Source organism: Bombina bombina, chromosome 2 (genome assembly GCF_027579735.1).
Source record: "Bombina bombina isolate aBomBom1 chromosome 2, aBomBom1.pri, whole genome shotgun sequence".
Classification (NCBI taxonomy): domain Eukaryota; kingdom Metazoa; phylum Chordata; class Amphibia; order Anura; family Bombinatoridae; genus Bombina; species Bombina bombina.
In genome coordinates, this window is record NC_069500.1 from 99,996,622 (window position 1) to 100,023,182 (window position 26,561).

At 41.2% G+C, this 26,561-nt stretch overlaps 1 protein-coding gene across 3 annotated transcripts in view; it reads left to right on the forward strand.

Moving 5' to 3' along the window:
- RAI14 (retinoic acid induced 14) overlaps nucleotides 1–26,561 on the forward strand; it is a 484,372-nt gene that overhangs the window by 420,899 nt on the left and 36,912 nt on the right. For 2 of the 3 annotated variants that reach the window (XM_053701194.1, XM_053701193.1), the window contains 2 exons: nucleotides 7,781–7,809; nucleotides 11,717–11,806. In XM_053701194.1, coding sequence (XP_053557169.1) covers nucleotides 7,781–7,809; nucleotides 11,717–11,806 — 119 coding nt within the window. The remainder of the gene's footprint in view (nucleotides 1–7,780; nucleotides 7,810–11,716; nucleotides 11,807–26,561) is intronic. The other variant, XM_053701195.1, reaches the window with a different exon arrangement.

Consider the following 26,561-nt stretch of genomic DNA (forward strand, 5'->3'; position numbering starts at 1 on the left):
AGCCTTTAACCCCTTAGTGACCACAGCACTTTTCAATTTTCTTATCGTTTGGGACCAGGGCTATTTTTACATTTCTGCAGTGTTTGTGTTTAGCTGTAATTTTCCTCTTACTCATTTACTGTACCCACACATATTATATAACATTTTTCTCTCCATTAAATGGACTTTCTAAAGATACCATTATTTCTCTTGTTAAGTGTATCCAGTCCACGGATAATCCATTACTTGTGGGATATTCTCCTTCCCAACAGGAAGTTGCAAGAGGATCACCCACAGCAGAGCTGCTATATAGCTCCTCCCCTAACTGTCATATCCAGTCATTCTCTTGCAAGCCTCAACCAAGATGGAGGTCGTAAGAGGAGTGTGGTGTTTTATACTTAGTTTATTCTTCAATCAAAAGTTTGTTATTTTTAAATGGTGCCGGAGTGTACTGTTTATCTCAGGCAGTATTTAGAAGAAGAATCTGCCTGCGTTTTCTATCATCTTAGCAGAAGTAACTAAGATCCATGGCTGTTCTCACATATTCTGAGGAGTGAGGTAACTTCAGAGGGGGAATAGCATGCAGGTTTTCCTGCAATAAGGTATGTGCAGTTAATATTTTTCTAGGGATGGAATTTGCTAGAAAATGCTGCTGATACCGAACTAATGTAAGTAAAGCCTTAAATGCAGTTATAGCGACTGGTATCAGGCTTATTAATAGAGATACATACTCTTATAAAAATGTAATATAAAACGTTTGCTGGCATGTTTAATCGTTTTTATATGTATTTGGTGATAAAACTTATTGGGGCCTAGTTTTTTTCCACATGGCTGGCTTGAATTTTGCCTAGTAACAGTTTCCTTAGGCTTTCCACTGTTGTAATATGAGTGGGAGGGGCCTTTTTTAGTTCTTTTCTGTGCAGATAAAAATACTGACAGAGACATTCAGCTTCTTCCTGCATGATCCAGGACATCTCTGGAGGGCTCAAAGGGCTTCAAAGTCGTTTTTGAGGGAGGTAAAAAGCCACAGTAGAGCTGTGGCAGTTGTTGTGACTGTTTGGAAAAAAAAAAAAAAAAAAAAAACGTTTTTGTCTTTTATTATTCAGTTTTGGGTATTAATTGGTTAATCATCCATTTGCAAGTGGGTGCAATGCTCTGCTAACTTGTTACATACACTGTAAACATTTTGTTAGTGTAACTGCCTTTTTTCACTGTTATTTCAAATTTTGACAAAATTTGTGTTTCTTAAAGGTGCAGTAACGTTTTTTATATTGCTTGTAAACTTGTTTAAAGTGTTTTCCAAGCTTGCTAGTCTCATTGCTAGTCTGTTTAAACATGTCTGACACAGAGGAAACTACTTGTTCATTATGTTTGAAAGCCATGGTGGAACCCCATAGGAGAATGTGTACTAAATGTATTGATTTCACCTTAAACAGTAAAGATCAGTCTTTAACTATAAAAGAAATATCACCAGAAGATTCTGACGAGGGGGAAGTTATGCCGACTAACTCTCCCCACGTGTCAGACCCATCGCCTCCCGCTCAGGGGATGCACGCTAATATGGCGCCAATTACATCAGGGATGCCCATAGCGATTACCTTGCAGGACATGGCTGCAATCATGAATAATACCCTGTCAGAGGTATTATCCAGATTGCCTGAATTAAGAGGCAAGCGCGATTGCTCTGGGGTTAGGAGAAATACAGAGCGCGCAGATGCTGTAAGGGCCATGTCTGATACTGCGTCACAATATGCAGATCATGAGGACGGAGAGCTTCAGTCTGTGGGTGACATCTCTGATTCGGGGAAACCTGATTCAGAGATTTCTAATTTTAAATTTAAGCTTGAGAACCTCCGTGTGTTGCTTGGGGAGGTATTAGCTGCTCTGAATGACTGTAACACAGTTGCAGTACCAGAGAAATTGTGTAGGCTGGATAAATACTATGTGGTACCGGTGTGTACTGATGTTTTTCCTATACCTAAAAGGCTTACAGAAATTATTAGCAAGGAGTGGGATAGACCGGGGGTGCCTTTTTCCCCACCTCCTATATTTAGAAAAATGTTTCCAATAGACGCCACTACACGGGACTTATGGCAGACGGTCCCTAAGGTGGAGGGAGCAGTTTCTACTTTAGCAAAGCGTACTACTATCCCGGTTGAGGACAGTTGTGCTTTTTCAGATCCAATGGATAAAAAATTGGAGGGTTACCTTAAGAAAATGTTTATTCAACAAGGTTTTATTTTACAGCCCCTTGCATGCATTGCGCCCGTCACGGCAGCGGCAGCATTCTGGTTTGAGGCCCTGGAAGAGGCCATCCATACAGCTCCATTGACTGAAATTATTGACAAGCTTAGAACACTTAAGCTAGCTAACTCATTTGTTTCTGATGTCATTGTTCATTTGACTAAACTAACGGCTAAGAATTCCGGATTCGCCATCCAAGCGCGTAGGGCGCTATGGCTTAAATCCTGGTCAGCTGACGTGACTTCGAAGTCTAAATTACTCAACATTCCTTTCAAGGGGCAGACCTTATTCAGGCCTGGTTTGAAGGAAATTATTGCTGACATTACTGGAGGTAAGGGTCACACCCTTCCTCAGGACAGGGCCAAAGCAAAGGCCAAACAGTCTAATTTTCGTGCCTTTTGAAATTTCAAGGCAGGTGCAGCATCAACTTCCTCCGCTTCAAAACAAGAGGGAACTTTTGCTCAATCTAAGCAGGCCTGGAAACCTAACCAGTCCTGGAACAAAGGCAAGCAGGCCAGAAAGCCTGCTGCTGCCTCTAAGACAGCATGAAGGAACGGCCCCCTATCCGGCGACAGATCTAGTAGGGGGCAGACTTTCTCTCTTCGCCCAGGCGTGGGCAAGAGATGTTCAGGATCCCTGGGCGTTGGCGATCATATCTCAGGGATATCTTCTGGACTTCAAAGCTTCCCCTCCACAAGGGAGATTTCATCTTTCAAGGCTATCTGCAAATCAGATAAAGAAAGAGGCATTCCTACGCTGTGTGCAAGACCTCCTAGTTATGGGAGTGATCCATCCAGTTCCGCGGACGGAACAAGGACAGGGTTTTTATTCAAATCTGTTTGTGGTTCCCAAAAAAGAGGGAACCTTCAGACCAATTTTGGATCTAAAGATCTTAAACAAATTCCTCAGAGTTCCATCTTTCAAAATGGAAACTATTCGGACCATCCTACCCATGATCCAAGAAGGTCAGTACATGACCACAGTGGACTTAAAGGATGCCTACCTTCACATACCGATTCACAAAGATCATCATCGGTTTCTAAGGTTTGCCTTTCTAGACAGGCATTACCAATTTGTAGCTCTTCCCTTCGGTTGGCTACAGCCCTGAGAATCTTTACAAAGGTTCTGGGCTCACTTCTGGTGGTTCTAAGACCGCGAGGCATAGCGGTGGCTCCGTATCTAGACGACATCCTGATACAGGCGTCAAGCTTTCAAGTTGCCAAGTCTCATACAGAGATAGTTCTGGCATTTCTGAGGTCGCACGGGTGGAAAGTGAACGAGGAAAAGAGTTCTCTATCCCCACTCACAAGAGTCTCCTTCTTAGGGACTCTTATAGATTCTGTAGAAATGAAAATTTACCTGGCTTCTCCGAGTCAGTCATTGATACTTTAATACAGGCACGAAAGCCTGTTACCAGGAAAATCTACCACAAGATATGGAGTAAATATCTTTATTGGTGTGAATCCAAGACTTACTCATGGAGTAAAGTTAGGATTCCTAGAATATTGTCTTTTCTCCAAGAGGGCTTGGACAAAGGATTATCAGCTAGTTCCTTAAAGGGACAGATTTCTGCTCTGTCTATTCTTTTGCACAAGCGTCTGGCAGAGGTTCCAGACGTCCAGGCATTTCGCCAGGCTTTGGTTAGATTTAAGCCTGTGTTTAAACCTGTTGCTCCCCCGTGGAGCTTAAACTTGGTTCTTAAGGTTCTTCAAGGAGTTCCGTTTGAACCCCTTCATTCCATTGATATTAAACTTTTATCTTGGAAAGTTCTGTTTTTGATGGCTATTTCCTCGGCTCGGAGAGTCTCTGAGCTATCTGCCTTACAATGTGATTCTCCCTATCTGATTTTTCATGCAGATAAGGTAGTTCTGCGTACCAAACCTGGGTTTTTACCTAAGGTGGTTTCTAACAAGAATATCAATCAAGAGATTGTTGTTCCATCGTTGTGCCCTAATCCTTCTTCAAAGAAGGAACGTCTTTTACATAATCTGGACGTAGTCCGTGCCTTGAAGTTTTACTTACAAGCTACTAAGGATTTTCGTCAAACATCTTTCCTGTTTGTCGTTTACTCTGGACAGAGGAGAGGTCAAAAAGCTTCGGCAACCTCTCTTTCCTTTTGGCTTCGGAGCGTAATAAGCCTAGCCTATGAGACTGCTGGACAGCAGCCCCCTGAAAGGATTACAGCTCATTCTACTAGAGCTGTGGCTTCCACCTGGGCCTTCAAAAATGAGGCCTCTGTTGAACAGATTTGCAAGGCTGCGACTTGGTCTTTGCTTCACACTTTTTCAAAATTTTACAAATTTGATACTTTTGCTTCTTCGGAGGCTGTGTTTGGGAGAAAGGTTCTTCAGGCAGTGGTTCCTTCCGCTTAATCCTGCCTTGTCCCTCCCATCATCCGTGTACTTTAGCTTTGGCATTGGTATCCCACAAGTAATGGATGATCCGTGGACTGGATACACTTAACAAGAGAAAACATAATTTATGCTTACCTGATAAATTTATTTCTCTTGTAGTGTATCCAGTCCACGGCCCGCCCTGTCCTTTTAAGGCAGGTCTAAATTTTAAATAAACTACAGTCACCACTGCACCCTATGGTTTCTCCTTTCTCTGTTTGTTTTCGGTCGAATGACTGGATATGACAGTTAGGGGAGGAGCTATATAGCAGCTCTGCTGTGGGTGATCCTCTTGCAACTTCCTGTTGGGAAGGAGAATATCCCACAAGTAATGGATGATCCGTGGACTGGATACACTACAAGAGAAATAAATTTATCAGGTAAGCATAAATTATGTTTTTCATCATCTCTTATAATTTACTATAAAAAAAATATAAAATATGATGAAACAATTGAAAAAAAACACACTTTTTCTAACTTTGACCCCCAAAATCTCTTATGCATCTACAACCACCAAAAAACTCCCATGCTAAATAGTTTCTAAATTTTGTTCTGAGTTATTTTAGAAATACCCAATGTTTACATGTTCTTTGCTTTTTTGCAAGTTATAGGGCAATAAGTACAAGAAGCGCTTTGTTATTTCCAAACCATTGTTTTTCAAAATTAGCGATAGTTACATTGTAACACTGATATCTGTCAGGAATCCATGAATAACCCTTCAAGTGTATATATTTTTCTTTGTAGACAACCAAAAGTATTGTTCTAGGCCCATTTTGCTATATTTCATGCCACCATTTCACCGCCAAATGCGATCAAATAAAAAAAAAAGTTCACTTTTTCACTAACTTTAGGTTTCTCACTGAAATTATTTACAAACAGCTTGTGGAATTATGGCACAAATGGTTGTAAATGCTTCTCTGGGATCCCCTTTGTTCAGAAATAGCAGACATTTATGGCTTTGGCATTACTTTTTGGTAATAGAAGGCCGCTAAATGCCGCTGCGCACCATACTTGTATTATGCCCAGCAGAGAAGGGGTTAATTAGGTAGCTTGTAGGGTTAATTTTAGCTTTAGTGTAGAGATCAGCCTCCCACCTGACACATCTCACCCTCTGATCCCTCCTTGACCCCTCTCTTCCCTCCCCCACCTCACAATTGTCACTGCCATTTTAAATATATAAATAAAATGCTTAGTTGGATTCCCCCTTAGCCCCCAACCTCCCTGATCCATCAAAAACAGCTCTCTAACCCTCCCCCCTGTCTGCCAGTACCCAGTTTGGTCAAAAAATTGTTTTACTTTTTTTATAATTATACCCCATTTTTCTGTAGTGTAGCTGCCCCCCTCAATGCGCTACCCCCTCCCAGATCCCTTTCCCAATAATGTATTATTTATTTTCCCCTCTCCTTCACGGTATACTATAGTCACTATACTGGACTATGTAATAAGTAGCGCACATACACGCGCTCCCGACGACCTTGCCGCACTTCCGCAACCTGATCCCAGCTGAAAGGAAGTGAACCAGTGATGGGCCGCCCACCCACCCGCCTCCCTTGTATCCCTCCCACGCCACCAACGATCGGCACCATCGCTGGCCGATTCATAGAGGGACCCTCTCTGCATCGGTGTGTTTAAAAAGGGTATTGCAGTGATGCCTCAATATCGAGGCATCACTGCAATACCCTGAAAGCGTCTGGAAGCGATCACGATCGCTTCCAGCACTTGAAACCCCAGAGGACGTGCCAGGCACGTCCTTGGTCACTGACACTTTTTGTGTTTGCACGTCTTCGGTCATTAAAGGGACACTAAACCCAAAATTTGTTCTTTAATGATTCAGATAGAGCATGCAATTGTAAGCAACTTTCTAATTTACTCCTATTATACATTTTTCTCCATTCTCTTGCTATCTTTATTTAAAAAGCAGAAATGTAACGCTTAAGAGCCGGCCCAATTTTGGTTCAGAACCTGGGTTATGCTTGCTAAATGTAGCCACCAATAAGCAAGCTCTATCCAGGGTTCTGAACCTAAAATAGGCCGGCTCCTAAGCTTTAAATTCCTTCTTTTTAAATAAAGATAGCAAGAGAACAAAGAAAAATTGATAATAGGAATAAATTAGAAAGTTGCTTAAGATTGCATGCTCTAATTTTTTCCTATTATCGGTTTTTCTTTGTTCTCTTGCTATCTTTATTTGAAAAGCAGGAATGTGAGGCTTATGAGCCAGACCATTTTTGGTTCAGCACCTGAGTTGCACTTGCTGATTGGTGGCTAAATGTAGCCACCAATAAGCAAGCACTATCCAGGGTGCCAACCCTAAAATAGGCCATCTCCTAAGATTTAGATTCCTGCTTTTTAAATAAATTAGAAAGTTGCTTAAAATTGCATGCTCTATCTGAATCATGAAAGAAAAAAATTGGGGTTAGTTTCGCTTTAAAGGGACATAAATGTATATATTTTTTCTTTTCGTTGGAGCACCTAAAAAAATGTTTTACAGTTTTTTTTCTTGTTTTGTAAAATGTTTATGTAATGAAAAAAACAAACAAATGTGTTACGTTTGTGAAGCAATTAAGCAGTAAGTGTTCTGTTTATCAGCCAGCGAAGAATTGGCACTTCTTGATTATATTTTAACATGTACAAATGGTTCAATATTTGGAGGAAGGTTGTTAACCAAATAGAGCTACAGTAAGGCATACAATCTTAAAGGGATAGGAAAGTAAAAAATAAAACTTGCATGATTCAGATACAGCATATATTTTTAAGACACTTTTACATTCACTTCTATTTTCAAACGTGCTGTGTTCTCTTGGTATCCATTGTTAAAAAATAATATGCACATATCCCACACTAGTGGGAGCTAGCTGCTGATTGGTGCCTGCACACATTTGTCTCGTGATTGGCTAACTAGATGTGTTCAGCTAACTGGCAGTAGTGCAATGATGTTCCTTCAGCAAAGCAAGAGAATGAAGCAAATTTGATACGTTTTTCTAAAACGTTATGTTCTATCCGAATCGAGAAAAAAATGTTGGGGTTTTCTATCCCTTTACGCTGGCATATAGCTGTAATGTTAAACAAATAAATTAAGATAATTTTGAGGTTTTGTTTATTTTTGACTTTGACTCATGAGTATCACCATAATAAGTGGCTAAATCTCCATTTATTTATTTTTACAGGGCCAAAGACTCCAACACAGCCAGCCCAGGTATCTGTACCTATTTGTTTATCAATATATTTATCTGTGATTACAGAATGTATTAAGTATAATTTTGCCCTTTTTGCTAAAGGGACAAATACACAAAAATTCTCCACAGTCTAAGTTTAAGATCTTATATTAAAGTTATGGTAAATGTAACTATGCTGGAGTTTATATTTTGGAAGTATTACTCAATATAAGCACAGTGATGCTTTTGTTTTTAAATAAACGTTTTTTCTTACAAAATCTTCATTTATAAATGTGCTCCGTTACCTGCTTCCCGACTGCCTCCCTGTTAGAATTTCAGAAATCTCTATTTGATTGACAGGGGCATCATCCAATCGGGACTGCACCATACGCCCTATGTAAATCTGGTATTAGCACGCTCCCATGCTAAGAGTTTTAAATGGCATTAGCAGAACTTCAACTGCACAAGTGCAGTTGCAGCCACGATCTCGCCGCTGCTTATAGTAAACAGTGAATTTCCCTGTCACCGTTTACAGCAGTGGTGAAAAAGGCGCGGTAATCATTTTTTAAGTAAAAGCACTTTTGTTTGCAGATACTTAGATTATAAGCACGTTTGGGGAGGGGGGTGGCGGCCTATGGGGTGATTCTTTAGCACTGTCTTCTGTGCTGCTGTAAACAGTGAATTGCTACTGACAGGGAGATTCACGGTTTACTATAAGCAGCGGCGAGATTGTGGCTGCAACTGCACTTGCACTTTAATGCTTTGGAAAATGTTTATATTGTTAAAAAAACAAAGCATAATAATATGACTTTGGGACAAATAATTCTCCCTTATTAAGAGATTTGGTTATTTGCATGTATGGAAAACATTATAACAGAAAAATAAGAGAGATACAAAACGATCAGCAATATTAAAGGGGTATAGACCCATTTTTTTCCTTTCATGATTCAGATAAAACATACTATTTTAAAAAACTTTCTAATTTACTTATTTTATCAAATTTGCTTCATTCTCTTGGTATCCTTTGTTGAAAGAGCAGAAATGCACTACTGGGAGCTAGCTGAAAAGCTCTGGTGAGCCAATGACAAGTCATATATATGCATTCACCAATCAGCAGCTAGCTCCCAGTTGTTCCTTGCTGCGCCTGAGCCTACTAGGGGTATGTTTTTCAACAGGGAATACCAAGAAAATGAAGCAAACTGGATAAAAGAAGTTAATTGGATGGTTGTTTAAAATTGCATGGTCTATCTGAATAATGAAACAATTATTTTTACTTTACTTCCCCTTTAAGTGTTAAAAAATAAACTTAAACACTGTAGGTTTTTTTTACCTTAAAGGACAGTTCCAGACAAAATAGGAATACACATGGGGGAATTTCAATTTTTAACAGAATAATTTTTATAATATACATGTCTTAGCAAAAATGCTTCTAGTAAAATAACTGTTTCAAAAGTGTATTTAAGTAGCCTCCGTGCACCAGCATTTTAAACACAGCACTTGCTCAGAGAGCCTAAGGTGCTTATATCATCTGGTAATGTCTCAATTTGTTAATCACTGACATGATACAAACCCCACTGGGGCTCTGAGCAGCTGTAGTATTTAAAATGCTGACGCACTGAGAATATCTAGCTATGCTTTGCATGCACGTGTAGAGAAAACTGCTAATGATAAAACTGATAACTTTTACTAAAAGCATTTTTGCTAATACATGTATAGTGCAAATATGTTTCTATTCAAAGATGTATATGTGCATTTAAGTTTTGACTGGAATGTCCCTTTAAACCTATATTATTTCTGCACCTTTTTTATTTCTGTAGTATATGTATGTCTGAAGGCATGTCTTCCAATCTGAGTGTACTGTATATATAGTTTTAGCAACTGTCTGTGTAGCATAGCTTTGCCGTCATTCACTTGAACTATTCATCTATAGCAGTTTTGCACAAGTGCAATTTTCTGTTTCTTTATGGGGCACGTGACAAAGCTTGTGATTGGCTGTATCACCTGCAGCCTCAAAGTTATTAAAAAAATGTAATTAAGCAGCTTCGGGGCAGTGAAACTACCTTGTGATTTTAGAACTTACTACAAAAGTATCGATGTGGTATTATGATCATATCATAAACCTACTAACCATTTATTATAGGGAACCAACTCCATAACTTAATAGTGAGGGGGGGGGGGGTGCATGATACAAACAAAAACTTCAAATCATTTCAAGAGTAAAAGAGAGGAAGTATCGTTTACGTACTTACTTATAACAGTCACGTACAATACCACAAAAACACACAAGTAAAAAAGAAATAACGACACTCCCACTGGGAGGAAATACAATTAACCCAATTAATATGTAAAGAAAGGTTAAAAAATATGCCAGATAATATTGACTATTAGAAACTGTTGTGGCGCTAATTGCATCTATATGTGGGTTGGCTACTCGCTCCCTGGATTGTAATGGATTGGGAGATCTGCTCACTGTAGCTCCTGCAGTTTCTCCGGTCAGTGCAAATGTCCGGTTTACAGGGATTGCCCTGGCTCCCTCTTATCATCCTGTCCTCTAAAACCTCTTCACATATATCATAAAGGGAAAGGAAGGTTAAAATTTAAAAGTGATAGACAGAAGACAAGAGGGGCGCCTCGTTTGTTGATTCAATATGCTAAACCAAGTTATAACAATTAAAAAGCCAAGTGGGTACTCACATTTGACCCAAGTACACTTATGTACTAGTAGGTGCAGGCTAGTAGTTTGGGGTATACCAGCTAGCCCTCTCCAGGTGTAGGTAGGTCGAAGCAGGAGAATCCTGCTATCCCAGATGGTGGATGGAAGGTCAGTTGCAGCAGTATAGTCTGCTATAGATGAAGGTAGACCAGAGCTTGTATCATACAAATTAATTTACTAAAAACAAATATTAAAAACATAAACAAGCAGTGGTTTAAAATGCAACGCGTTTCTCTGCCCCAGCATGGGCTGTTTCATCAGGCATAATGAACGTTCCAACTGACTATCCATTTAAACTAAACTTTGACCAATAGTGAACAAGGACACACCCCTATGGGTGTGTGTGGAGGTACACAATACTAATTGGTTAATTTGCAATAACAAAATACTCACATAGTTGTATATAAAGTGGTCCTACTAAAAATACAGTACACATTGGTATATTGTATAAATATAAAAAATCAAAAAGAGCATGCAATTTTAAACAACTTTCCAATTTACTTCTGTTATCAAATTTTATTTGCTCTCTTGGTATCTTTTATTGAAGAGTAAAACTAGGTAGGCTCATAAGAGCTCAGGAGTGTGCACGTATCTTTAATACTCTATGGCAGCAGTGTTTTGCAACATTATTTGTAGCTTTGTTATACAGTGTTGCAAAACACTGCTGTCATAGAGTGCTAAAGACACGAGCACACGCCTCAGCTCTTTTGAGTCTACCTAGTTTTACTCTTCAATAAAAGATACCAAGAGAGCGAAGCAAATTTGATAACAGAAGTAAATAAGAAAGTTGTTTAAGATTGCATGTTCTATCCGAATCGCAAACGTTTAATTTTGACTTTACTGTCCCTTTAATATATTCCTCAACTAAAGCTTTCCTATAATTAGAGTATTGTTGTTGAGTGTGATAAACAAATGCTAAACAACACTTTCTATATCTATATGACTTTTGATCAGGTTTGGAAACTTGCCTTCATACATACACATTCTACTCTACTCACTGTAGTACCACGGCACCATTGCCAACATGAAATAGGTTTACTGTCCCTTTAATTAGTTAGCGTGCTACAACACTTCTATGTAATAGACTCTAGGTATAAAGCTGTAGTAGCATTTCTCAGCACTCTGTAGGAATTTGCTATTTAGTGTATAGTTGCGTAACTGTTTACATACTGCTCGGCTCTGACTTACTAACACAACTAACATGGCTCCGTTTTTCTGGCCTAAAACACTTTCAGCATGACCAAGTGACTAAGTTAAGTTCAGAAAGAAGTGGAACTCCAAAAAAACGCAAAGCTCCTCCTCCTCCTCCTATCAGTCCCTTACAGGTAAAGAAAACCTTAACATTGGTGTTGTGTGTTTATATGGGTGAACTGAAAAATAAGGCGTAAGGTATATAGTATTATAGCATCTAATTCGCTTTTATTCCGATGAGAATAAACTGGTGCTTGCAATATCTAATCTGCATGTTATCTGGTTAATGTCTGTAAAGTGGCACATGGTTTTTATACATCTCACACTGGTTAGTTCTGTTATACAGTTAAAGGGGCATGAAACCCAAAAAATGTATTTCTTTTACAATATATGACGAGTCCACGGATTTCATCCTTATGGGATTACGTCTCCTGGTCAGCAGGAAGTGGCAAAGAGCACCACAGCAGAGCTGTATATATAGCTCCGCCCTTCCCTCCCACTCCAGTCATTCTCTTTGCCTGTGTTAGTGATAGGAAGAGGTAAAGTGAGGTGTTAGTTTAGATTCTTCAATCAAGAAGATTTTTATTTTAAAATGGTGCCAGTGAGTACTATTTTTCTCAGGGAGAAATTTGTCAGTCAATTCCCAAGAGGAGTGGAGACATCTAAATTTTCTGCCCTGATGTTGATGATCTTGGCAAACATTTTCTAAGATCCTGCTGGTTCCCACAGAGCGATTGAAGGTAGTGTAAAGAAATATCTTCAGTGTGGAGAACCGTGTCATGCTACAAGCAGCATTGAGGTATGTTCAGTCATTTGTTTCTGGGGAGACTAGATAGATCAGAACAGGCTGACATTATTCCCTAACGGGGGAGGGGTAATCAGTATGCACTATAAGAAAAAATGGTGTACCTGGAATCCCTTTTATTTTGCTCATTTAATAGTGTGTTTGGTGTTTCACTTTAAATATTTGTGTGGGCTGACGCTGGGAGATGCGGTTTGCTATGTCAGGGCTAACATTATTATGGCTCATAACTGGCTGACAGAGATTGCTGTTGCACTATTATTAGGTGAAGTGCGTGTATAGAGGGGCACATGGCTTTCTTTAGTATAATATAGACAGACCGACATGTTATTCTGTCGTCCCATGCGGGTCTCTGTACGGCTCGAGTTACGCCCGCGATGGGCGGGGCCTATTTCCGCGTGCTCAACAGCGCAGTACTATTCCGGAATGGCAGCAGAGTCTTGAGGCTCCAGTGGGTCAGTTTGCAATCGTTGGTACAGAGAGACTTGGGAGCGCTTCTTCTGGAGGATCAGTGCAATCCAGGGGCAGGTAGGCTTTTATTATTTAAAGGCGCAGTACACTTTTTTAGGTCAAAATTTTTGTCTATGTAATTTGACTTCAGAGCTCAATATATAAAATAAAAAACGACTATTATTGCTAGTCTGTTTAACATGTCTGAACTTGAGCAAAATACTTGTTCTATGTGTTTAGATGCCATTGTGGAATCCCCTCTTACTTTTTGTCCCTCATGTACTGAAAGGGCCTTACAATGTAAAGAGCAGATTTTCTTTAAGGAAAGTGTGTCTAAGGATGCTTCTCAGTCTGATGAGAATCAGGGTATACCGCTACTTTCTCCCCAAGCGTCACAACCTTTAACGCCCACCCAAGCGACGTCGGGTTCTTCAACCGCGTCTGCTTCATTTACTCTGCAGGATATGGCTGCAGTTATGTCATCTACCCTTACAGAGGTTTTAGCTAAGTTGCCTGTGTTACAGGGCAAACGCAGCAGGACAGAAGTCAATTTGAATACTGAGACCTCTGATGCTTTGTTGGCTATTTCTCCAACATAGGTGTGTCCGGTCCACGGCGTCATCCTTACTTGTGGGATATTCTCTTCCCCAACAGGAAATGGCAAAGAGCCCAGCAAAGCTGGTCACATGATCCCTCCTAGGCTCCGCCTTCCCCAGTCATTCTCTTTGCCGTTGTACAGGCAACATCTCCACGGAGATGGCTTAGAGTTTTTTGGTGTTTAAATGTAGTTTTTATTCTTCAATCAAGAGTTTGTTATTTTAAAATAGTGCTGGTATGTACTATTTACTCTGAAACAGAAAAGAGATGAAGATTTCTGTTTGTAAGAGGAAAATGATTTTAGCAACCGTTACTAAAATCGATGGCTGTTTCCACACAGGACTGTTGAGAGGAATTAACTTCAGTTGGGGGAAACAGTGAGCAGACTTTTGCTGCTTGAGGTATGACACATTTCTAACAAGACTTGGTAATGCTGGAAGCTGTCATTTTCCCTATGGGATCCGGTAAGCCATTTTTATTAAATAAGAATAAAGGGCTTCACAAGGGCTTTAAAGACTGGTAGACATTTTTCTGGGCTAAAACGATTGATTTATAAGCATTTTTAATAGTTTATAGCTTTGAGGAGTTATTTTATTCTTGGGAATTATGTTAAAGAAACGGCAGGCACTGTATTGGACACCTTTTTCTCTGGGGGCCTTCTCTAATCATAGGCAGAGCCTCATTTTCGCGCCACTAATGCGCAGTTGTTTTTGGGAAGCAAGGCATGCAGATGCATGTGTGAGGAGCTCAGATACATAGAAAAAGCTTACTGAAGGCGTCATTTGGTATCGTATTCCCCTCTGGGCTTGGTTGGGTTTCAGCAAAGCAGATACCAGGGACTGTATAGGGGTTAAATATAAAAACGGCTCCGGTTCCGTTATTTTAAGAGTTAAAGCTTTCAAATTTGGTGTGCAATACTTTTAAGGCTTTAAGACACTGTGGTGAAATTTTGGTGAATTTTGAACAATTCCTTCATACTTTTTCACATATTCAGTAATAAAGTGTGTTCAGTTTAAAATTTAAAGTGACAGTAACGGTTTTATTTTAAAACGTTTTTTGTTCTTTGTTATCAAGTTTATGCCTGTTTAACATGTCTGAACTATCAGATAGACTATGTTCTGTATGTGAGGAAGCCAAGGTTCCTTCTCATTTAAATAGATGTGATGTATGTGACAAACAATTTAGAGAAAATGATGCCCAAGATGATTCCTCAAGTGAGGGGAGTAAGCATGGTACTGCATCATCCCCTCCTTCGTCTACGCCAGTCTTGCCCACACAGGAGGCCCCTAGTACATCTAGTGCGCCAATACTCCTTACTATGCAACAATTAACGGCTGTAATGGATAATTCTATCAAAAACATTTTAGCCAAAATGCCCACTTATCAGCGAAAGCGCGACTGCTCTGTTTTAGAAAATACTGAAGAGCATGAGGACGCTGATGATAATGGTTCTGACATGCCCCTACACCAGTCTGAGGGGGCCAGGGAGGTTTTGTCTGAGGGAGAAATTTCAGATTCAGGGAAAATTTCTCTACAAGCTGAACCTGATGTGATTACATTCAAATTTAAATTGGAACATCTCCGCGCTCTGCTTAAGGAGGTGTTGTCTACTCTGGATGATTGTGACAATTTGGTCATTCCAGAGAAATTATGTAAGATGGACAAGTTCCTAGAGGTCCCGGGGCCCCCCGAAGCTTTTCCTATACCCAAGCGGGTGGCGGACATTGTAAACAAAGAATGGGAAAGGCCCGGCATACCTTTTGTCCCTCCCCCTATATTTAAGAAATTGTTTCCTATGGTCGACCCCAGAAAGGACTTATGGCAGACAGTCCCCAAGGTCGAGGGGGCGGTTTCTACTCTAAACAAACGCACTACTATCCCTATAGAAGATAGTTGTGCTTTCAAAGATCCTATGGATAAAAAATTAGAGGGTTTGCTTAAAAAGATGTTTGTTCAGCAAGGTTACCTTCTACAACCAATTTCATGCATTGTTCCTGTCACTACAGCAGCGTGTTTCTGGTTCGATGAACTAGAAAAGTCGCTCGATAAAGATTCTTCTTATGAGGAGATTATGGACAGAGTTCACGCTCTTAAATTGGCTAACTCTTTTACTTTAGACGCCACTTTGCAATTAGCTAGATTAGCGGCGAAAAATTCAGGGTTTGCTATTGTGGCGCCCAGAGCGCTTTGGCTAAAATCTTGGTCAGCGGATGCGTCTTCCAAGAACAAATTGCTTAACATACCTTTCAAGGGGAAAACGCTGTTTGGCCCTGACTTGAAAGAGATTATTTCAGATATCACTGGGGGTAAGGGCCACGCCCTTCCTCAGGATAGGTCTTTTAAGGCTAAAAATAAACCAAATTTTCGTCCCTTTCGCAGAAACGGACCAGCCTCAAGTTCTACATCCTCTAAGCAAGAGGGTAATACTTCTCAAACCAAGCCAGCCTGGAGGCCAATGCAAGGCTGGAACAAAGGTAAGCAGGCCAAGAAACCTGCCACTGCTACCAAGACAGCATGAGATGTTGGCCCCCGATCCGGGACCGGATCTGGTGGGGGGCAGACTTTCTCTCTTCGCTCAGGCTTGGGCAAGAGATGTTCTGGATCCTTGGGCGCTAGAAATAGTCTCCCAAGGTTATCTTCTGGAATTCAAGGAGCTACCCCCAAGGGGGAGGTTCCACAGGTCTCAATTGTCTTCAGACCACATAAAAAGACAGGCATTCTTACATTGTGTAGAAGACCTGTTAAAAATGGGAGTGATTCATCCGGTTCCATTAGGAGAACAAGGGATGGGATTCTACTCCAATCTGTTCATAGTTCCCAAAAAAGAGGGAACATTCAGACCAATCTTAGATCTCAAGATCCTAAACAAATTTCTCAAGGTTCCATCGTTCAAAATGGAAACCATTCGGACAATTCTTCCTACCATCCAGGAAGGTCAATTCATGACCACGGTGGATTTAAAGGATGCGTATCTACATATTCCTATCCACAAGGAACATCATCGGTTCCTAAGGTTCGCCTTTCTGGACAAGCATTACCAGTTTGTGGCACTTCCATTCGGATTAGCCACTGCTCCAAGAATTTTCACAAAGGTACTAGGGTCCCTTCTAGCGGTGCTAAGACCAAGGGGCATTGCAGTAGTACCTTACTTGGACGACATACTGATTCAAGCGTCGTCTCTACCACAAGCAAAGGCTCATACGGACATTGTCCTGGCCTTTCTCAGATCTCACGGGTGGAAAGTGAACGTAGAAAAAAGTTCTCTATCTCCGTCAACAAGAGTTCCCTTCTTGGGAACAATAATAGACTCCTTAGAAATGAGGATTTTTCTGACAGAGGCCAGAAAATCAAAACTTCTAAGCTCTTGTCAAGTACTTCATTCTGTTCTTCTTCCTTCCATAGCGCAGTGCATGGAAGTAATAGGTTTGATGGTCGCGGCAATGGACATAGTTCCTTTTGCGCGAATTCATCTAAGACCATTACAACTGTGCATGCTCAGTCAGTGGAATGGGGATTATACAGACTTGTCTCCGACGATACAAGTAGATCAGAGGACCAGAGATTCACTCCGTTGGTGGCTGACCCTGGACAACCCGTCACAAGGGATGAGCTTCCGCAGACCAGAGTGGGTCATTGTCACGACCGACGCCAGTCTGGTGGGCTGGGGCGCGGTCTGGGAACCCCTGAAAGCTCAGGGTCTATGGTCTCGGGAAGAATCTCTTCTCCCGATAAATATTCTGGAACTGAGAGCAATATTCAATGCTCTCAAGGCTTGGCCTCAGCTAGCAAAGGCCAAATTCATACGGTTTCAATCAGACAACATGACGACTGTTGCGTATATCAACCATCAGGGGGGAACAAGGAGTTCCCTGGCGATGGAAGAAGTGACCAAAATAATTCAATGGGCGGAGACTCACTCCTGCCACTTGTCTGCAATCCACATCCCAGGAGTGGAAAATTGGGAAGCGGATTTTCTGAGTCGTCAGACATTTCATCCGGGGGAGTGGGAACTCCATCCGGAAATCTTTGCCCAAATAATTCAATTGTGGGGCATTCCAGACATGGATCTGATGGCGTCTCGTCAGAACTTCAAGGTTCCTTGCTACGGGTCCAGATCCAGGGATCCCAAGGCGACTCTAGTGGATGCACTAGTAGCACCTTGGAGCTTCAACCTAGCTTATGTGTTCCCACCGTTTCCTCTCATTCCCAGGCTGGTAGCCAGGATCAAACAGGAGAGGGTATCGGTGATCTTGATAGCTCCTGCGTGGCCACGCAGGACTTGGTATGCAGATCTGGTGAATATGTCATCGGCTCCACCATGGAAGCTACCTTTGAGACAGGACCTTCTTGTTCAAGGTCCGTTCGAACATCCGAATCTGGCCTCACTCCAACTGACTGCTTGGAGATTGAACGCTTGATTTTATCTAAGCGAGGGTTCTCAGATTCTGTCATTGATACTCTTGTTCAGGCCAGAAAGCCTGTAACTAGAAAAATCTACCATAAAATATGGAAAAAATATATCTGTTGGTGTGAATCTAAAGGATTCCCATGGAACAAGATAAAAATTCCTAAGATTCTATCCTTTCTTCAAGAAGGTTTGGAGAAAGGATTATCTGCAAGTTCTTTGAAGGGACAGATTTCTGCTTTATCTGTTTTACTTCACAAAAAGCTGGCGGCTGTGCCAGATGTTCAAGCTTTTGTTCAGGCTCTGGTTAGAATCAAGCCTGTTTACAAACCTTTGACTCCTCCTTGGAGTCTCAATTTAGTTCTTTCAGTTCTTCAGGGGGTTCCGTTTGAACCCCTACATTCCGTTGATATCAAGTTATTATCTTGGAAAGTTTTGTTTTTGGTTGCAATTTCTTCTGCTAGAAGAGTTTCAGAGTTATCTGCTCTGCAGTGTTCTCCTCCTTATCTGGTGTTCCATGCAGATAAGGTGGTTTTGCGTACTAAACCTGGTTTTCTTCCGAAAGTTGTTTCTAACAAAAATATAAACCAGGAGATAGTCGTGCCTTCTTTGTGTCCGAATCCAGTTTCAAAGAAGGAACGTTTGTTGCACAATTTGGATGTAGTTCGTGCTCTAAAATTCTATTTAGAGGCTACAAAGGATTTCAGACAAACATCTTCCTTGTTTGTTGTTTATTCTGGTAAAAGGAGAGGTCAAAAAGCAACTTCTACCTCTCTCTCTTTTTGGCTTAAAAGCATCATCAGATTGGCTTATGAGACTGCCGGACGGCAGCCTCCTGAAAGAATCACAGCTCATTCCACTAGGGCCGTGGCTTCCACATGGGCCTTCAAGAACGAGGCTTCTGTTGATCAGATATGTAAGGCAGCGACTTGGTCTTCACTGCACACTTTTACATAATTTTACAAATTTTATACTTTTGCTTCTTCTGAGGCTATTTTTGGGAGAAAGGTTTTGCAAGCCGTGGTGCCTTCCATATAGGTGACCTGATTTGCTCCCTCCCATCATCCGTGTCCTAAAGCTTTGGTATTGGTTCCCACAAGTAAGGATGACGCCGTGGACCGGACACACCTATGTTGGAGAAAACAGAATTTATGTTTACCTGATAAATTACTTTCTCCAACGGTGTGTCCGGTCCACGGCCCGCCCTGGTTTTTTAATCAGGTCTGATGATTTATTTTCTCTAACTACAGTCACCACGGTATCATATGATTTCTCCTATGCAAATATTCCTCCTTTACGTCGGTCGAATGACTGGGGAAGGCGGAGCCTAGGAGGGATCATGTGACCAGCTTTGCTGGGCTCTTTGCCATTTCCTGTTGGGGAAGAGAATATCCCACAAGTAAGGATGACGCCGTGGACCGGACACACCGTTGGAGAAAGTAATTTATCAGGTAAACATAAATTCTGTTTTCCGATGTACCCTCACAGGGATTTGAATTGGGAGTCAGGGAACTTCCGATTCAGGAAGTATGTTACCTCAGACGGATTCGGACATCATGTCCTTTAGATTTAAGCTTGAACACCTCCGCCTGTTACTTCGGGAAGTTTTAGCGACTCTGGATGACTGTGACTCTATTGTGGTGCCACCAGAGAAATTGTGTAAGATGGACAAATACTTAGAGGTGCCTGCTTACCCTGATGTTTTTCCGGTTCCTAAGAGAATCTCGGGAATTATTAAGAAGAATTAAGGCTCTTAAGCTGGCTAATTCTTTTATTACTAATGCCACCTTTCAGATTGCCAAATTGGCGGCTAAGAATGCCGGATTTGCCATTTTAGAGTGTTATGGTTAAAATCTTGGTCTGCTGATGTGTCATCTAAGTCAAAGCTTTTGGCTATTCCTTTCAAAGGGAAAACCCTATTCGGGCCTGACTTGAAAGAAATCATTTCTGGCATTACAGGAGGTAAGGGTCATCTCCTACCTCAGGATAAAGCAGCTAAACTGGGGGTAAACAAAATCATTTTCGTTCCTTTCGGAATTTCAAAGGAGTCCCTGCTTCTTCATCTGCTAAACAGGAAGGAAATTTTGCTCAAGCCAAGTCTGTCTAGAGACCCAACCAGGCTTGGAACAAAGGTAAACAACCCAAGAAGCCCACTGCTGATCCCAAGACAGCATGAAGGGGCGGCCCCCGATCCGGGACTGGATCTAGTAGGGGCAGACTTTCTCTCTTTACCCAGGCTTGGATAAGAGAAGTTCAGGACTACTGGACACTGGAAATCATGTCCAAAGGGTATCAACTGGAATTCAAAAATTCTCTCCCAAGGGGGAAGTTTCTTCTTTCACGATTGTCTGTAGAACAGACAAAAAGAGGCGTTCTTACGTTGTGTAAAAGACCTCTCTACTATGGGAGTAATCCTTCCCGTTCCAATACTGGAACAGGGATAGGGATTTTACTCAGATCTTTTCGTGGTTCCCAAAAAAGAGGGAACGTTCAGACCCATTTTAGATCTCAAGAGTCTAAACAAGTTTCTCAGAGTCCCATCCTTCAAGATGGAGACTATTCAAACAATTCTCCCATTGATCCAGGAGGGTCAATATATGACTACCGTGGACTTGAAGGATGCATATCTTCATATTCCTATCCACAAGGATCATCATCAGTTCCTAAGATTTGCCTTCCTGGACAAACATTTTCAGTTTGTGGCTCTTCCCTTCGGGTTGGCCACAGCACCAAGGATCTTCTCCAAGGTTCTAGGGTCCCTTCTGGCGGTTCTCAGGCCACGGGGTATTGCAGTGGCGCCTTATCTAGACGATATTCTGATCCAGGCATCGTCTTACCATCTGACAAAATCTCATACAGACATGGTTCTGTCCTTTCTGAGGACTCACGGGTGGAAGGTGAATCTAGAAAAGAGTTAATTAATTCCACAGACCAGGGTTCCCTTCTTGGGAATTCTAATAGATTCCATATCCATGAAAATTTTCTTGACAGAGGTCAGAAAGTTAAAGATTCTGAATACATGACGAGCCCTTCAGTCCAATCCTCGGCCATCAGTGGCTCAGTGCATGGAGGTAATTGGATTGATGGTGGCGGCAATGGACATTCCGTTTGCTCGTTTTCATCTCAGACCGCTATAACTGAGCATGCTCAGGCAGTGGAATGGAGATTATGCAAATTTGTCTCCTTAGATAGATCTGGATAAGGAGACGAGACTCTATTCTTTGGTGGTTGTCGCCGGATCATCTGTCCCAAGGGACATGCTTCCGCAGACCCTCATGGGTGATAGTGACAACGGACGCCAGTCTACTAGGTTGGGGTGCAGTCTGGAATTCCCTGAAGGCTCAGGGTGTGTGGACTCGGTCAGAGTCTCTACTCCCAATCAATATTCTGGAATTGAGAGCAATATTCAATGCGCTTCAGGCTTGGCCTCAGTTGACTTTGGCCAAATTCATCCGTATTCAGTTGGACAACATCACGACTGTGGCTTACATCAATCATCAGGGAGGAACAAGGAGTTCCTTAGCGATGACAGAAGTATCCAAGATAATTCGGTGGGCGGAGGCTCACTGTTGTTATCTGTCAGCAATCTACATCCCAGGAGTGGACAACTGGGAAGCTGACTTTTTAAGCAGATAGACGTTTCATCCGGGGGAGTGGGAACTCCATCCGGAGGTCTTTGCCACCCTTATTCTCAGATGGGGCAGACCGGAATTGGATCTGATGGCGTCTCGTCAGAATGCCAAGCTCCCAAGATACGGATCCAGGTCAAGGGATCCTCAGGCCGAACTGATAGATGCCTTGGCAGTGCCTTGGTTGTTCAACCTAGCTTATGTGTTTCCACCGTTTGCTCTCCTTCCCCGGGTGATTGCTCGGATCAAACAGGAGAGGGCTTCAGTAATTCTGATCGCGCCTGCGCCAGGACTTGGTATGCCGATCTAGTGGACATGTCCTCTCTGCCGCCGTGGAAGCTTCCATTGAGGCAGGACCTTCTTATTCAGGGACCCTTCCAACATCCAAATCTAGTTTCTCTGCAACTGACTGCTTGGAGATTGAATGCTTGATTTTATCTAAGCGGCGGTTCTCTGATTCGGTCATTGATACTTTGATTCAGGCACGTAAGCCTGTTACTAGAAAGATCTATCATAAGATATGGCGTAAATATCTTTATTGGTGCGAATTCAAGGGCTACTCATGGAGTACAGTTAGGATTCCAAGGATTCTATCTTTTCTCCAAGAAGGATTGGAGAAAGGGTTATCAGCAAGTTCCTTAAAGGGACAAATCTCTGCTTTGTCGATTTTACTACACAAACGTTTGGCAGATGTTCCAGACGTTCAGTCCTTTTGTCAGGCTCTGACCAGAACCAAGCCTGTGTTTAGACCTATTGCTCCACCCTGGAGTTTGAATTTAGTTCTAAATGTGCTTCAAGGGGTTCCGTTTGAACCCATGCATTCCATAGATATGGAGTTGTTATCTTGGATAGTTTTATTTTTGGTTGCTATTTCTTCTGCTCGTAGAGTTTCTGAGCTTTCGGCGTTACAATGTGACTCGCCTTATCTTATCTTCCATTCTGATAAGGTGGTTTTACGTACCAAACCTGGTTTCCTTCCTAAGGTTGTTTCATATAAGAATATTAATCATGAAATTGTTGTTCCTTCATTATGTCCTAATCCTTCTTCTAAGAAGGAGCGTCTGTTGCATAACTTGGACGTGGTCCGTGCCCTGAAGTTTTACTTGCAGGCAACTAAGAAATTTCGTCAATCATCTTCATTATTTGTTGTTTTTTCTGGAAAGCGTAGGGGCCAGAAAGTTACGGCTACCTCTCTTTCTTTTTGGCTGAAGAGTATCATCCGTCTGGCGTATGAGACTGCTGGACAACAGCCTCCTGAAAGAATTACGGCTCATTCTACTAGGGCTGTGGCTTCCTTATGGGCATTTAAAAATGATGCTTCTGTTGAACAGATTTGCAAGGCTGCAACTTGGTTGTCTCTTAACACTTTTTCCAAATTTTACAAATTTGATACTTTTGCTTCTTCTGAGGCTGGTTTTGGGAGAAAGGTTCTTCAAGCAGTGGTGTCTTCCATTTAGGTTCCTGTCTTGTCCTTCCCTTTCATCCGTGTCCTATAGCTTTGGTATTGTATCCCATAAGTAAGGATGAAATCCGTGGACTCGTCATATCTTGTAAAAGAAAAGGAAATTTATGCTTACCTGATAAATGCATTTCTTTTACGATATGACAAGTCCATGGCCCACCCTGTCATTTCTAAGACGGGTATTTACTTATTTTTTGTTACACTTTAGTCACCTCTGCACCTTTTGGCTTTTCCTTTCTCTTCCTAACTTCGGTCGAATGACTGGAGTGGGAGGGAAGGGAGGAGCTATATATACAGCTCTGCTGTGGTGCTCTTTGCCACTTCCTGCTTAACAGGAGGCGTAATCCCATAAGTAAGGATGAAATCCGTGGACTCGTCATATCGTAAAAGAAATAAATTTATCAGGTAAGCATAAATTTCCTTTTCGTGTTTTAGGTAGAACATCCAATTTTAAGCATCTTTCCAATTTACTTCTATTATCAAATTTGCTACATTTTCTTGGTATCCTTTGTTGAAGGAGCAGCAATGCACTACTGGTTTCTAATTGAACACATGGGTGAGCCAATGACAATCTGTATATATATGCAGCCACCAATCAGCAGCTATAACCTCGGTTGTTTGCTCCTCCTGAGCATATTTATTTAAACCTTTCAGCAAAGGATAACAAGACAAGGAAGCAAATTAAATAATAGAAGCAAATTGGAAAGTCGTTTAAAATCACATGCTCTTTCTGAATCATGAAAGAAAAAAAGTTTGGGTTTCATGTCCCTTTAAAGGGACAGTCTACACCAGAATTTTTATTGATTAAAAGATAGATAATCCCTTTATTACCCATTCCCCAGTTTTGCATAACCAACACAGTTATATTAATATATGTTTTACCTCTGTGATTACCTTGTATCTAAGCCTCTGCAGACTGCCCCCTTATCTTAGTACTTTTGACAGACATGCAGTTTAGCCAACCAGTGCAGACTCCTAAATAGGTCCATGGGAGTGAGCACAATGTTATCTATATGACACACATGAACTAGTACTGTCTAACTGTGAAAAACTTTCAAAATGCTCTGAGCTAAGAGGTGGTTTTCAGTGGTTTAGAAAGCAGCCTACCTAGGTTTAGCTTTTGAAATATACCACCAAGGAAACAAAGCAAATTTGATGATAAAAGTAAATTGGAAAGTTGTTTAAAATGACATGCCCTATCTGGATCATGAAAGTTTAATTCTGTCTAGACTGTCCCTTTTAAGCCTGAGTGACACAGTATGCTAATTATCACTACACTATATATATATATATATATATATATATATATATATATATATATATATATATATATATATATATATATATATATATATATATATATATATATAATCTCAAGAAATATGTACAGGAGAGAAGCATTTGCTATAGGCTATTTTTCCAGAGGTGGCCTCAACCTGCTATACCTTCTCTTTTTAATGGTGGTGCAGACCCTTATACAAATATGAAATGTTTTAATCAACAGGAGAAATCATCCAGGAGAAATCAACCAGGATGAAGAAAGACAGGGATTTCAGCACTCTTTTTGAAAAATATTATTTTTTACTAGCACAGTAATAGAAATAGATAACAAAGGAGTTGGTGTGGAGGGCCTCCCCCCCCCCCCCCCCCACACACAGTGCGAAAAGTGGAATATATACAAAACAATTATTCAAATCAAATTGCAACAATAAATATATCACAATAGTAGTAGTATCAGATGTATAAAATCTAATACACTAAACCTGACCGATCAGGGGATGTGCGGGTTGAATTGCCTGAGAAATGTTTATATCTACAAGTAAGAAAAAGGCAACATGAATATGGTGATAAGGCACGTCATTCTTTCTACACCCTGCTGCACACAGCACCCCATTTTAGTGGTCTCAGTTGGGCAGGTAAATGGCAAGTGGGATCTAAGAAAGAAGTGACAGTCTTAAAAATACGGTACAATAATATCAGGCATACCAGGTAATTGTGTACACATAGAATCTTATATACAGAGGGAAAGTGTACTGCAAAGATCAACTACACCCTGCTGCTACCGACGCCTCACCAGCTGAGGTATATATTGCCGGGCAGGTTATGAAAGTGGGATCTAAGTGATCAATGCCGACACACCCTCAGGATATGTACAAAAGTGTATGAACGTAACACTCAAATTTACATATAGTATGTACAAATCGTCACACACAATCTGGATATAATAATATAAGCGGTCATATGTTAGGTTTAGAACAGTAATTTTCAAGCGATGATATAAGCACATGCAGTTAGAGCAAGCAAGCAAGCGTATTAGTGCTTAAAATAAATCCATTCATTTGTAAGCAGGCCTGAATTTCTGTTCTTTAGTTTAAAGTCCTTTATTATTCCTGAATGAATCTGAACGCCCTCTCGACAGAGCAGCGTTTGCCAAATATTAGTGCACAGTGTTAAAGCTGATTAGCACAGTTGAGAGCAAAAGGTAATAATAAGGAACCATACGACCTGAAAGATGCAGTCAGTGTCCAGATACTTATTCAGCCATGCCAAGTTTCTTTAAAGCCGCGGCGAGTGTTACCAACAGTAATCCAAAGTTTCTTTAGAATGCCTGGAAAGTGACCATAAAGACGTGCTGGAAGTTACTTTCACCAAGGCACAAACACGCACATCACATGATCCGGTCGGCTGGACCTATGCCAATGCGCGTTTCACCCGTGCGTCCAAGATTAACAACGGGCTTCGTGTTTGTGCCTTGGTGAAAGTAACTTCCAGCACGTCTTTATGGTCACTTTCCAGGCATTCTAAAGAAACTTTGGATTACTGTTGGTAACACTGTGCACTAATATTTGGCAAACGCTGCTCTGTCGAGAGGGCGTTCAGATTCATTCAGGAATAATAAAGGACTTTAAACTAAAGAACAGAAATTCAGGCCTGCATACAAATGAATGGATTTATTTTAAGCACTAATACGCTTGCTTGCTTGCTCTAACTGCATGTGCTTATATCATCGCTTGAAAATTACTGTTCTAAACCTAACATATGACCGCTTATATTATTATATCCAGATTGTGTGTGACGATTTGTACATACTATATGTAAATTTGAGTGTTACGTTCATACACTTTTGTACATATCCTGAGGGTGTTTCAGCATTGATCACTTAGATGCCACTTTCATAACCTGCCCGGCAATATATACCTCAGCTGGTGAGGCGTCGGTAGCAGCAGGGTGTAGTTGATCTTTGCAGTACACGTTCCCTCTGTATATAAGATTCTATGTGTACACAATTACCTGGTATGCCTGATATTATTGTACCGTATTTTTAAGACTGTCACTTCTTTCTTAGATCCCACTTGCCATTTACCTGCCCAGCTGAGACCACTAAAATGGGGTGCTGTGTGCAGCAGGGTGTAGAAAGAATGACGTGCCTTATCACCATATTCATGTTGCCTTTTTCTTACTTGTAGACATAAACATTTCTCGGGCAATTCAACCCGCACATCCCCTGATCGGTCAGGTTTAGTGTATTAGATTTGATACATCT